The 12,632-nt window shown below is 34.7% G+C and overlaps 2 protein-coding genes across 2 annotated transcripts; one reads left to right on the forward strand and one right to left on the reverse strand.

The window, feature by feature from the left end:
• The first annotated feature begins 570 nt into the window (after nt 1-570).
• Nucleotides 571-2,575, forward strand: LOC145570186 (uncharacterized). The gene is made up of 6 exons (XM_081629208.1): nt 571-750; nt 832-969; nt 1,351-1,500; nt 1,653-1,769; nt 1,888-2,022; nt 2,257-2,575. Exons 1-6 carry the CDS (start codon nt 571-573, stop codon nt 2,383-2,385), a joined length of 849 nt encoding a protein of 282 aa, XP_081485334.1. The 3' UTR covers nt 2,386-2,575.
• An 819-nt stretch (nt 2,576-3,394) lies between these two features.
• On the reverse strand, nt 3,395-11,957 carry LOC145597113 (rhomboid-like protein 15). Its single transcript, XM_081653282.1, has 13 exons — nt 11,691-11,957; nt 10,353-10,518; nt 8,603-8,906; nt 8,489-8,521; nt 8,275-8,366; nt 8,072-8,145; nt 6,343-6,437; nt 6,185-6,254; nt 4,536-4,711; nt 4,100-4,154; nt 3,976-4,032; nt 3,758-3,832; nt 3,395-3,636 (listed from the first exon to the last, which is right to left on the reverse strand). Exons 1-13 carry the CDS (start codon nt 11,712-11,714, stop codon nt 3,631-3,633), a joined length of 1,227 nt encoding a protein of 408 aa, XP_081509408.1. The 5' UTR covers nt 11,715-11,957; the 3' UTR covers nt 3,395-3,630.
• Nucleotides 11,958-12,632: the final 675 nt, after the last annotated feature.

A 12,632-nucleotide genomic window follows, 5' to 3' on the forward strand; every position in this document is an offset into this window, starting at 1 on the left:
ATGATATATATTCTAAAATTTGGAGTTTTAGTTTGGTGGTTGGACAATGTAGATTGACATTTGAGTCTAAAATTAAATCTGCATTATGTTGAAATTCTGTTATTGGGTAATTTGGACTGAAACAGTGGATTTAAACTTTGTTTGAAACACTTTCTCCCGTAGCTGTTGTAACCTTGGAAAGATATGTAATATTGGCGACAAAATCCTAAAACTCCCTCCAATTCTGAAACACAATGTTTACAGCTAATGCTTTGATGTCTTGCATACTTCGTGTCATTAAGGTTGATGGATTTGAACCACAACAAGATCTGGCGCAACCAGAAGTATCTGTGGATCCCACTTTACCAAATCCCATACAACCCAATTCCAAATCAGGCATCATAGAAGAGAATTAAATTTGAGTCTAAAATTAAATCTGCATTATGTTGAAATTCTGTTATTGGGTAATTTGGACTGAAACAGTGGATTTAAACTTTGTTTGAAACACTTTCTCCCGTAGCTGTTGTAACCTTGGAAAGATATGTAATATTGGCGACAAAATCCTAAAACTCCCTCCAATTCTGAAACACAATGTTTACAGCTAATGCTTTGATGTCTTGCATACTTCGTGTCATTAAGGTTGATGGATTTGAACCACAACAAGATCTGGCGCAACCAGAAGTATCTGTGGATCCCACTTTACCAAATCCCATACAACCCAATTCCAAATCAGGCATCATAGAAGAGAATGTTGTCCTTCGAAAGCTTCTTGTAAGTTTAAACGAAATTTATTATACTATTATTGTGTTTTATATTATGCATGGCAACTTTTGACTTGTTTAATTGAATTAGCGCAAAAGGAGATATTTTGACTGCAGAGATGGAAGCTCATATATAAAAGCGCATGCAGTCAACTCCCCTGCACAGAAGTTAGAGTCACCATGTTATGTTTGTGGACAATTTCAGCATACTGGGAAGAGATGTCCCAAGGTGGTGTTTAAATCTTATTATAGAACTATTGAGTTCGCCATAAATTTTGGATGATACTTTTGGCTACTACTACTTTATTCTTAAACCATGGGTGTTTAGCCCACTATGTTTATACTTGTAATTAGCATTCTTTCGTAAATGACTGTATGCTAATCCCTTATGGAAAATAGAGCCTCCCTCCCCCCAACCAAAAAAGCTTTCTTTGAACGGTCATTACTCATAACTTTGTGTTTACTTCTTTATAAATTGGGTCTTTTGATTATTGAGGGTATTAAAAGTACACGATCAATTGTATTGTCCTATTAAATGAGTTTAGTGCTTAAGTTAATTCATCAACATTTGCTTGAAACTTTTCTCTACTAAGCTGAATATCACTTCCAGCGCCGTATTTGCTCTACTTGCAAAAAAAGAGGCCACATCGCTGTAGATTGTCCAGTGAACGACAGTGAATGTAATATCTGTTTAAGATGTGGGGAATCCGGGCATGAACTCTTTTCATGCAATGTCGAATACTCTCCTGATGATCTTAAGGTGAGTTTGACTAAACATTAGTTTTCCTTCTTTCATTTTCTTTTTTTTTTTTTCTTTTTTTTTTTTTTTTCCTTCTTTTAAGATGTGGGGATAGTACTCGATACTAGTTATTTTTTCATGCTTCACTGCTGAGATTAGCTTTTCCATGACAGAATGTACAGTGTTATGTTTGCAATGAACTTGGACACATTTGCTGTGGTAATTATTCCGACATAAGCATAGCAACTACCTCTTGTTATAATTGTGGCATATCTGGACATTCGGGTTTGGTAAATCTCCTTTAACCTTTCAGTATATAATCAGTGTATATCTCTGCATTAGTGCAAGACAGTGAGGCATATGGCTGACCAAAATTTTAATTTGTTCACTTGGCAATCTTTTGTGAAGCAATGCCCAAAACCGAATTTGGATAAGTCTGGTTCGTGTCCTCCTCCTATATGCTACAAATGTGGAGACGGTGACCATGTTGCAAGAAGATGCCCAAAAGATGTCGGACTGTCAGCATGCAATAAACATCGACAGGTGGGTTATTCAGTTACTGGCCTTGCTGCTGAATGTAGTCTCAAGTTCTGTGTCAACCCACCCCATCCCCAATTGGGAGAAATGGCAAAGGGGATTTATGTTAATTTTATAATTTTATATATTAGCCTCTATTTTCCGAAAACAAAAGCAAAAGGAGATATCAGAAATATCAGGTAGAAGCTTACTTGTAACTTGACCAATGCAACAATTGTTTTCTGGCTTTGATGTTTGCAGGCATCTGAGTTAGATTTGGAATTGGACGTAGATGGCAACCAAAGAGCAGGTAGGAGAAGTAAGACATATAGGCACAATAGAGTTAAGAAACAAAAGTTGAAAAGGTTACTTGAGTACATGACTGTATAGTATACATTAATTTGAGTCTGGGGAGTTTCAGTATTTTGCAGGTTGTGAAATCTCTCTCAAGTAGTAGTATTTTATCCCTGCGAACTTTGTATTATACTGCTCTTGTTGTAACATATATTGATTTCTTCCATGTAAAAGGAAAATTCGATTGATTACTAATGGAGTTAAGGATTATTAAATTACATCCATATTTAAATTATTCTCTTTATACTCTCTTCTCTCTTTACTGTTGTCTCAGACTCTGTTGTCATTATGTACAACAATTGTGGCCTTTCTTCTACATAATGTTTTGCAAAAGTGCCCACCTTTCCCTTTCTTCTACATGAACTAGATATCAAATTACTTGAGAACTCAAATTTACCATAAGTGTATGGAGAGAAGCAATAGCAATACGCGAGGAAGGATGGGAGATGTGGAGGTTATGGTCATTGTGACTGAATGAAAGAAGACACTAATTTAAATATATGTATAGTCCCGTCAAAAAAAAAAAAAAAAAAATATATATATATATATATATATATATATATATATATGTATAGTCTTTCTCTCAGAAATAACTATTAGATGCAACATATTATTGAAAACTATTTTAGATTGATGATTGGTGTTGTCAAGATTACTCGTAAAGGCTTCATAACATCCTGTTTTTGTAGCATTCCAAACGCAAGAATTAGCTTCAGTTAAACATATGCCTCACGCTCTCACCAATATGATCTTTAAAATAATTTTTGAAACGATAAGCTTGGTATAACCAAGCTTTCATGCCATATTTGATTTTGTTTCTCCAGTCCCAAAGAATGAACAAGGTGACTCCTCAAAGATGATGATATCATGATAGTGACAGCAACAGGAAAAACTATAACTGCAGATTATTCAACATACTAGATCAATGCCATGGTGATTGATTATATCATGCTCGGTATAAAAGCGAACTGCAGGCTGTGACATTTGAGCAAGAAATCCAAGAAGTTGCAGAAGATTCTTCACACATACCAGAAAATTTGCATACTCACTATAAACTTATGTGCCTAAGTGGCTTGATTGAAAAAATAGAATCAGTTAATTCATAGTTAACAGGAAGTTTGTGCCTTTTGTTTTCAACTTTCTCCGATGCCGAAATTATAATTAAAAAAAATACACAAACTATACATATGCCCTCCACACACGGAAGTTCAAGTATACAAAATTCTGATTAAAGGCATCGGTCTTTGAGGAAGTTAGCCTATGGGTAAATCCGTGAATGCTTTATCCCTGTCATCACAAAATTGCAAGAAACATCAAGACAGAGCAATCACCTAGCAAACTAGACTAGCAGTCCTATCTTGTGATTCTGTGAATAGCAAGCGAAGGAACTTTCACTTTGAATTTATACCTGTTGTGTCATCAAAATTTCGACAGCTACATCCAAATCTCCGTCAGCTGCAGCTAGGGCGACTTCAACCTGCGTCTGAAACAACCATGGTTTCTTGTTAGCATTAACATATTTCATCTATGTATGTGCTTGTATGCTTCAGTGAGTAAGATCAGTGATTTTGAACAACAGGTAATCAATTCCTCTAAGTCACTAAACTAAAACAGAAATGATTTTACCTTATCGAATCCCATTGAGACAAGCTTTTGGATGTCTTCTTCAGATACAACGAGAGCCTGCAACAAAAGATTAGTTTAGAGGAAAGAAAACATATCGGATCCAAGTCTAATATCACAGACAAACCTGTTGCTGCTGCAGAGAATTGATTGGCTCTGTAACACTATTTACAGCAGGCAGCCTGAAATCCCATGATAAATTATGCAAGGAGTTATTTCTGGTCCTCAATGCAAATCACTTAAAATACATTTGGACATTTTAATTTTGTAAAAGAAGAGAAAAAAAAAAAAAAACAAGAACATTTTCCCTAGTTTATAACAAAACTTAGAAACAAACTAAAGCATAATCAACAATTAATGTATTTCAGTAGTCGGTACCAATGACCAGTCCATTTAACTAAACCTCAGCCAGACTTTGAGATTCCAGGGAAAAAATCATTCCTCAATTTAGTCACTCCTAAAAATCATTTAAAAAAACTACAAGTACATACGCAAAAAGAAGAAATTATACTGCAGTACTAGACATTAATCATCAAATTTCAAAGAGAGAAGTGCAGTTACACCTTTCACCTCCTGAATTTATTGTTGTCATGTCTGGTCGACTGTTTGAGTTAGCATTGTCCAGAAGCCTGGTCTGCAAGTTTGAATCAGAGGTTATGCCAGGAATCATCTCACTTCTCGGAGCGCCAAGAGTCCTCCCCCTACCAGGAAAGCGGGTATCTTGTGTCGAGTCTGTTGACTGGACATTTTGAACTATATTAGATGAATAACAAAATCACACTGAATAATGTTACACTCCAAAAAAATAAAGATAGTACGCGTTTCACATTTGTTAACATGTGTGAGGCAATAAGCAAAGCACAAAAATATTGAGGGGATTATGACTTGTAACTCAACCAAAAGACGAAAAGGCTTTTAAAATAATATATTCAATTGAAACTTGAACAAGCACTAATATACTTTAACACTCAAAATTATCTGTCCTGCAAAGGGTTGTCTATGAAACAGGAGAGTCGAATGTACAAGGTACGAACACTAAACTTGTGCAGAGAAACCTGTGCATTTCAAATGGTATGAATAGTGTACTGTTTTGAAGAAGATAAGCAGCATAAGATAGCTAGCCAAGATTGTGAGTCATAGCAAAGGGCAGGCATGATCGGAAAATGATCCAGAACCAGTTATAGAAATTATAGTCAATTAAAATAATACTTAAAAAATCCTACTTTTTTAGAACTGAAAGCTGCATTCTCATTTCCTACAAAACTATTTCGGCTGGCACAGGTTCTCAAAACACTAAACAAATCACTGTGCTAAATAATAAGATAAGCCGTGGAGTTGATTGGTGAGACAAAAAGGTCAAACTATAAGAAGCACATTCTTATTTAAGCTAACAGTGGATTGAGTTGGCATGAAATAATAGTCAGTTAAAATAATACTTTAATAGTTTCCAAAAATCTTGAGTGCAGTCACAACTTAGGTCATCAAAAAGCACAAGATGACAATATGATGTAAAGTACGAGCAACCCCACCCCTCAAAACAATATAGGAAAACTCTATTCTTTTCAACTTAAACAAACAAGTTTCCCCCAAATATATTCAATCTGCAAAATTATTTAAATACAATTATACAACTTAATATCACCTATTCAGAATTTAAGATTTGTTCAACAAAATCCATTTCTAAAAAAGAAAATCCCCTTGGAATTGTGATTGCAATTTTTAAAAAGTGTTTGTCAACTTGTGATTGCAATTTTAATAATTACTCTTTCTATCCCATGTAATCTTCTTTTCAGCACAAGGATTAGCAATATTGTAAAGAAAAAACAATATAGTTCAGCAAACATCAGTAGTTAGAATAGAATCTAATAGAATAAAATCTTAATGTCCCTAAAGAAAATTAAAATAAAATAATTCATTTGATACCTATACAAAAGTCTACAGATGAGTTTGCTTTGTCACTGTTGGAAAATCTTTACATTCTAGATACTGTTTGATGACTAGTTATGGTTTTCACTGGTAGTTACACTGTAACAGTACTAGTCCACCCCCCCCCCCCCCCCCCCCCCCTTAACTTGTGAGCAGTAAGTTTCTGATCACTAAAAAATTTATCATCAAACCAACGGGCCAATCTTAGTTACACAAGTCCGCAACTGAGAAAGAAAATGTAGGAGACAAGCCAAAAAGCCATAGATCTCAGAGGCCAAGCTCAAACCTGAGAAGAGGTATCCCTCTGTGGCATCAATGAAGACAGATGACTCCATAGATTTGTAGTAGCTGAGCCACTGCTCCAAATAAAATAGAAAATCAAAAAGGTACATATCCAGGGTTGAGAAGAGTCAATATAGCCAATTACACAACATACTACTTCACCTCGAAGTGGAGTTCGGATTAGTATATGTAGGTATGTGTCCTGAAGGGTTCCCACCTGTGCATAAGATGAACTTGGGTCGCCTCACACAAGCTGACTGAATGGCACAAAGATACAGCTCAGTTTCCATAATAATAAAGATAAACTGGGGTCTTTAATATTTTGGAAGAAGAGAGTGAATGCGATAGATGAAATAAGAAATGAGAAATTCAGTAAATGTAATGATACTGTTTCTCCCAAATACAACTAAAATAAAATGAATCACTCAATCATATTTTTCAATATCTCTTCCTCTCACTGATATCTCTTATTTATAGAGCTAACTAATTGCTTTCTCTCCAAAGCTATTTTGTACTTCCAATGTAAGCCCTTCCCTATAACCAATGCAAAACAAAAGTAAGGTATACATTTTTCATCACAATTACTGAATTACGTCAATTAAGATAAAAAGCATATAGAATGATACAATTATCATTATCCTCTAGATCCAGTATTTATCTTTTACTGGAAAGAAAGTCTTAAGTTAGTGACACTCAACATTAGATACACTGAAAAACTTTCAAATCATAAAAATTGAGGTATAGATACCAGAAATACTTTGTGGAAAAACCTTTCACTTAAGTTCCATAGTACGTGACAATCACTTGAAATAGTATATCTCCTCCAATTCTTAAATCGCAGATAAATGAATATAACTCTCTTCACCTCTGTCAAATGTTGACGCTGAATATCGAATAAAAAATTGCAACACATGTTTCTTTTTGCTCAAATTTCCATCTTTCTGAAAATCAGTTTCCGAGCAAAAACAAATTTTTTGTATGTCAACAACAAAAAACATAAGAACTTCACATCACAGATTGTGTATTCAGAAATCAAATCATGAAATCCAGGTGTCATGCTATAATTATACATTTAAATGTAAGTGACAAGGCCCGACAACCCTCAAAGGGAAAAGAAAAAGGAAAATAACACAAGGTTATCAGGCTCGCTTCATCCCTCTCTTTATCTTCAATTGTACCTTTTAATAGGGATGCTAGGTCAAAAATGTAAAAGTCTAGCACAATAACTTATAGAGCGATATGTACTTAACAGTTAACACAGAGTCAAAACGAACATTGCATCCAAAGAAATCAAAATAATTTAAATAGTTGAAGACATTGTCGACAAAAAATGCTTGCAAGTTAGAATTGGAACATTCTTGTGACTAGCCCACCAAGGCACCAACTTGCAAAAAACATAATCTTGAGAATAGAAGATAACGAAACTCCTAATTACATTAAATTAACCAAGACCTTCAGGAGCCAAAAAATTAGATCACATGCTAAAACTACCAACAGACAGTTGAACAGAATTGTTAAAAGTCCGAACAACAGAAAGGCAAATCAAAATACCTGAATCTACTATTCTACTAAACTTTTTTTCCCATTTAAAAGCTGAAATACCATGCACTCCCTCCATCATATCAACTTTCTGTTTTGAGGTGTTTTTGTTCTACCCACTCTACTTTATTCTATTTTTAAGAAAACACCTTTTAATATATTACCCCCTAACCCCACAGTATTTAAACCTTTCCACTCGCTACTTATTTTATTCACCTTTTTCTAACAGCCACGCATTTTTACTCCATTTCTCTTACTTCATCCCCCTTTTTTTCTTAAAACCACTCACCTTTCTGAAATATTCCTAAAAAACAAGCATAAGTAGTTAAAGTTATCATGGAGAAATACTCACAAGCCATGTTGAATTCTCAATGCCAGAAAAGAAAGAAGTTCCAGGTATTACAAGGTTGAATAACCCATAAGTATCTGTCACAGACAAATTTGTCATAACACAATGGTCAGTAGTTGGACCTCCATAACATTGCAAAATAGGAGTGCAAAGAACAATAAAGATCACAAGACAATAACCAAACTCATCGATGTACTGAAACTCACAAGCAAACCCAGATAAAATGCCAGAAAGATGCCCGAGCAACGAAATATTAGTCAAGAGTAGCTGAAAGACCAACAACAAGATCCAGGGATACCTGCCAAATATTTAAAAAATAAAATGATAACAAATTTCAAAACTATGCACTTGTATTAGATAAGAAAAAGGCAGTATTGAAGTTTGAAACAATAAAAATAGAGAAGCATGACGTTCAATTACCATTTAGCAGGCACATTGAAGAGCCCAAACACACTGCATGAAACAAGGGAATGTCAGAAAAATTGCAATTACTGCAAAAGGAATATACGAACAAAGATTGACCCACAAACCAACCTTCGGGAGTGAACTCCACTCAAACTAGTCTCTATGACAATCATAGAAAAGAGAATTCCTGAGAAGCCTATGGCACACTCATTCATAAGAAATGAGTAAGGGTAAAATGGGTTGTATGCTACCAACAGTGCAATAAGAAGATGAAGTACAGCATTGCTTAGAGCCAATAACAGCACCGTGTACAAAAGGCGTACAGATCCCATGATCCTTTCCAGCTCAGAACCCAGAGGAACTAATGCTAACATATTGAAGAAGAGATGTAGGAATGAACCATGAAACAAAATGGAGGTATATATCCTGTAAACTGTAGATACAAAGAAAAAAGAAAATGCAAATCAATGAGAATGATGGAACCTTTGCAATAATTTGCCTATTATTACTGTCAATCAGTGTAATCAGATGTACTTTTAAAAGGAAATAAAAGAAAAGTGTGAAAAAAAAAAAAAAAAAAATCATGGTTAACTCTCTCTCGACTCACCTGGTGAGTTTAATTGCAAATCACTCTTATTTGGAAACCTAAGGTCCCAACACAGGGAAATGCTTATGCTTGGCAATTGTTTTGGATACACTAAATACTACAGAGTTATAATAAGAACCAACTTCAAAGACCAAAGAAAACCTTTTTGACTGTTTATATTTTTGCACGTGTAACAAGAGCTCTCATGTCAATAGTCCACTTTTCCCTATACAAATTTGTCTCTATCAAAAGCATGCATTTCACCAATAAACCAATCACTGAAGTGGTGTATTTGACAACACATTTTTTTTAAAAGTTTTGACAGCTACTTGAAAAAAATGTAACTTTTTTCCTTTTAGGGAAATGTCCTAAGAGCTTTGCAAAACTTTATTTGGGACGCAGGAAGTATGGTTTCCCGTTGGAGACAGAAGAAAGTAATTCCAATCTTGAAGGTTGGAAGATAGCTACACATTTGTAAAATCAGCATTTCTTGTTGTTGGTTGGGTTAAAGAGGGGTCTGTCATGCATCTACTTTCCAGTATTCTCAGCTTTCAAATTTAGTTTGCGTAACTGGTTCCATTTTTGCACCACAAACTTTAAGCTCAGTAACAAACTGCATCTCAAACTTTCCACTGAGACAAATTGCAACCTTAACTTATTGGTTGTTAAAAATTCCATTAGTTTGACTTAATAGTAAATACTATTCAACTTCCATAAAGATTTTCTCCCTCAACCTCAAGGCGGCCAGGCCCCACCCATGACAGAGTATTTAGAAAAACAAAAAAAGATAGCCAAAGATAACAAGAATTACAAACCACATCAGAGACAGCAAAATTAAAAGAAAGGGAATCCAAAATGAGCAGGATGTCAACATCTACAAAGGCTACAGAAATAAAAATTAGTGATTAAAGTTCTATATCATTGCATATTATAAACATAAAGAGGTCAAATAATCATCACCTTTCACTCAAAATCTTAGTACACAGTTAACTTGATACCTTACCACAATGATGAAAAAAAAAGTGGACTTGTTAATTAACAACAGGAGTTTTCCAGGAGCCTCAATAATCTTAAGTTGTAACAAGGGTCTTAAGTTTCCCAGCACCCTAACACTCCCAATGAAAAAAAATGGAAAAAGAGAAGTGATGTAGACCAACAATTAAATAGGATACAATGGGATGTTGACATGTCCAACCATATACTATAAATTGAATATCAATTGGTGTTAACCAGAGTTTCTAAAAATTCACATTTTCTTCTGAGCTTGCCCTATGATGACAAATCAGAACGTACCTTGAAACTGTGATATAATTGCTGAAGGCAAAAAACATATCCCCACAAATGAGTCATAACCAATCAAAAGGCAAACCAAGTAGATGGCTGCACAAACAGCAACCACAGCAGATGTGATGAATGGAATCCCTTCCCACCATTGATTAACCCGAGTAGTTACACTAGCCTGTACACGTAAGAACATGAGCCCAAGTTTAATAAGTGTATATTATAATATTATTGACTATATCCAGAATTTCCAGAGTAGAAACAAAACATGAATCCTCATACAGTCATACATATATATGTCAACCCATCAAAAGGATAACGCAGTAGGGAGAGTGGAAGAAGTACAGACTCTACAGAGGATGCAGAAAATGGAGAAAATATAGGTGTCCATTTGTTACCAAAATCTTATTTAGAAAGTTTTATTCTACAAGTTCTATCATACCAAACAAGTATTTGTATAATTTAAGCAACATATCCCAACTCAAATCCTATCATTTTGTTGAATGTAGAATGTCAAGATATATAACCATATCCTTATTGGATTTTAACCCAATCAATTGAAATAAGAGGTAAGAGATAAGCAATTCAATTTACTGATATTATATTCTATAAGTTCACATCAAGCAATGTATAGTTAAAAAATCAGTTAGTTCTTCCTATTCATTGGCTCTAGCCATAGCTAAGTTCTTTGATTAAATCTATTAGTTCTTCCTCTATCATCATAGTTTAAATTTCATTAGATAGAACCATAAACGTTCCTCTCGAAGAACCATTAAGAGAATGTCAAAAAACAATCCATGTTCTATACGATGCCATAACTAACAGAAAGAGCTCAGCAGATTTTCATCAAATTTACTTTGAGTTGACATTTTCGACGGTACTGGCAATGGCATTTGTACACTTACTCAAACAAAGGACTCACATTTTGTATTCTCTATTAAGTGTCAAAAGAAAATGCATTCTTCAAAACAAACCATGTGTTACTTTTCCTCGTCCCCTTCGATTTCGCCTTAACCTCTTTTTTGGTATTAGAATCCATTCCATTACCACACTTTACATAGTACTTGTTAGCATGATTTTCTCCCAATTTGAGGGTATCAATTCCACTAATCAATTACCCACATAAGATTTATACACACCAACTATCAATTCATTTAGCATAAATCAAGGACCCCAATTTGACATTTCCACAAAATAAAATACAAATATAAACTAACCCCCAAACAGAAAAATCCCAATTCAAAACAAGCATAAAAAATGAAGTAAAAATTCATGAAATATAATCTTGATCATCAATTGCAAAACCCCAGTAAAAAAAATTGAAAGAAAGAATTGAAGTAAAAGTATTACCTCGGAAACAATGTTGGGCCTCATTTCGTTGGTTAAACAGAATGTAGAATTGTTGAAGTGATGAAAGCTCAACTGTACTCTTAGATCAACATTCCTGTTTATAAAGTTGTTTGATTTGTTGTTGAAGTCACAGTTTATGTTTCAGGTGAAAGGATCTTTCTGGGGTCTTCGTCTCTTCAACCGGGTCGGTCTATGTTATGGGGTTATGGCACCCGTCGCACTACATTCCCAATATCCGATCCAACCTCTGTTTTTTTTTTTTTTTTTTTTTTTTTAATTTTTTTTTTTTTACAAGAATAAATAAATAAATAAAATAAAACACTTAAAAGACCAAAAAAAGCAAAGGCCCACAACACACTTGAAAAGCCAACTAATGAGCCAAACCAACCCACTAACTAGGACCTTACGAATCTCACACTAAATATTGCAAAAACTAAAGTTTGAATATCTTAAAAAGCCACAGACTAGATATGTCAAGATCCCGACTATCTCAAAGAAGAGAAAATAGGACCGAACAATCAGTATAAATCAGCAAACGTCTATAACCACAGCGATAAGCCAGTGCAAAGAGCCCAAAAACAAGCTTGTAACTCATAGTGCAAAGCTGAAAAAGAGTGACAAGCTGTAAAACTTCCCCCCAACACAAAGGCTGAACCAACTTCCCTAAATATCCATCCAACCTCTGCACTACAATCTTGAGCGTTCCACGCCCCATAAAAAAGAAGACAAGCATCAAAGGAAGACATGAAGGAACCCTGTAAGCAACAAGAAATAGAAGTCACCAAAGCTCCACAAGTAAACCTCTTTAAGGAATTAACCAGACTGATTTAATTTCGTGCCAAAGAACTCCGAGATACCAAGTCCTGCATTATATGAAGATCACGGTTGGAGATAACACACATGGAGAAATATTTTATGATTACGTGCAATTCAGACCGCCTA

Source organism: Chenopodium album, chromosome 2 (genome assembly GCF_948465745.1).
Source record: "Chenopodium album chromosome 2, dcCheAlbu1.1, whole genome shotgun sequence".
NCBI lineage: Eukaryota > Viridiplantae > Streptophyta > Magnoliopsida > Caryophyllales > Amaranthaceae > Chenopodium > Chenopodium album.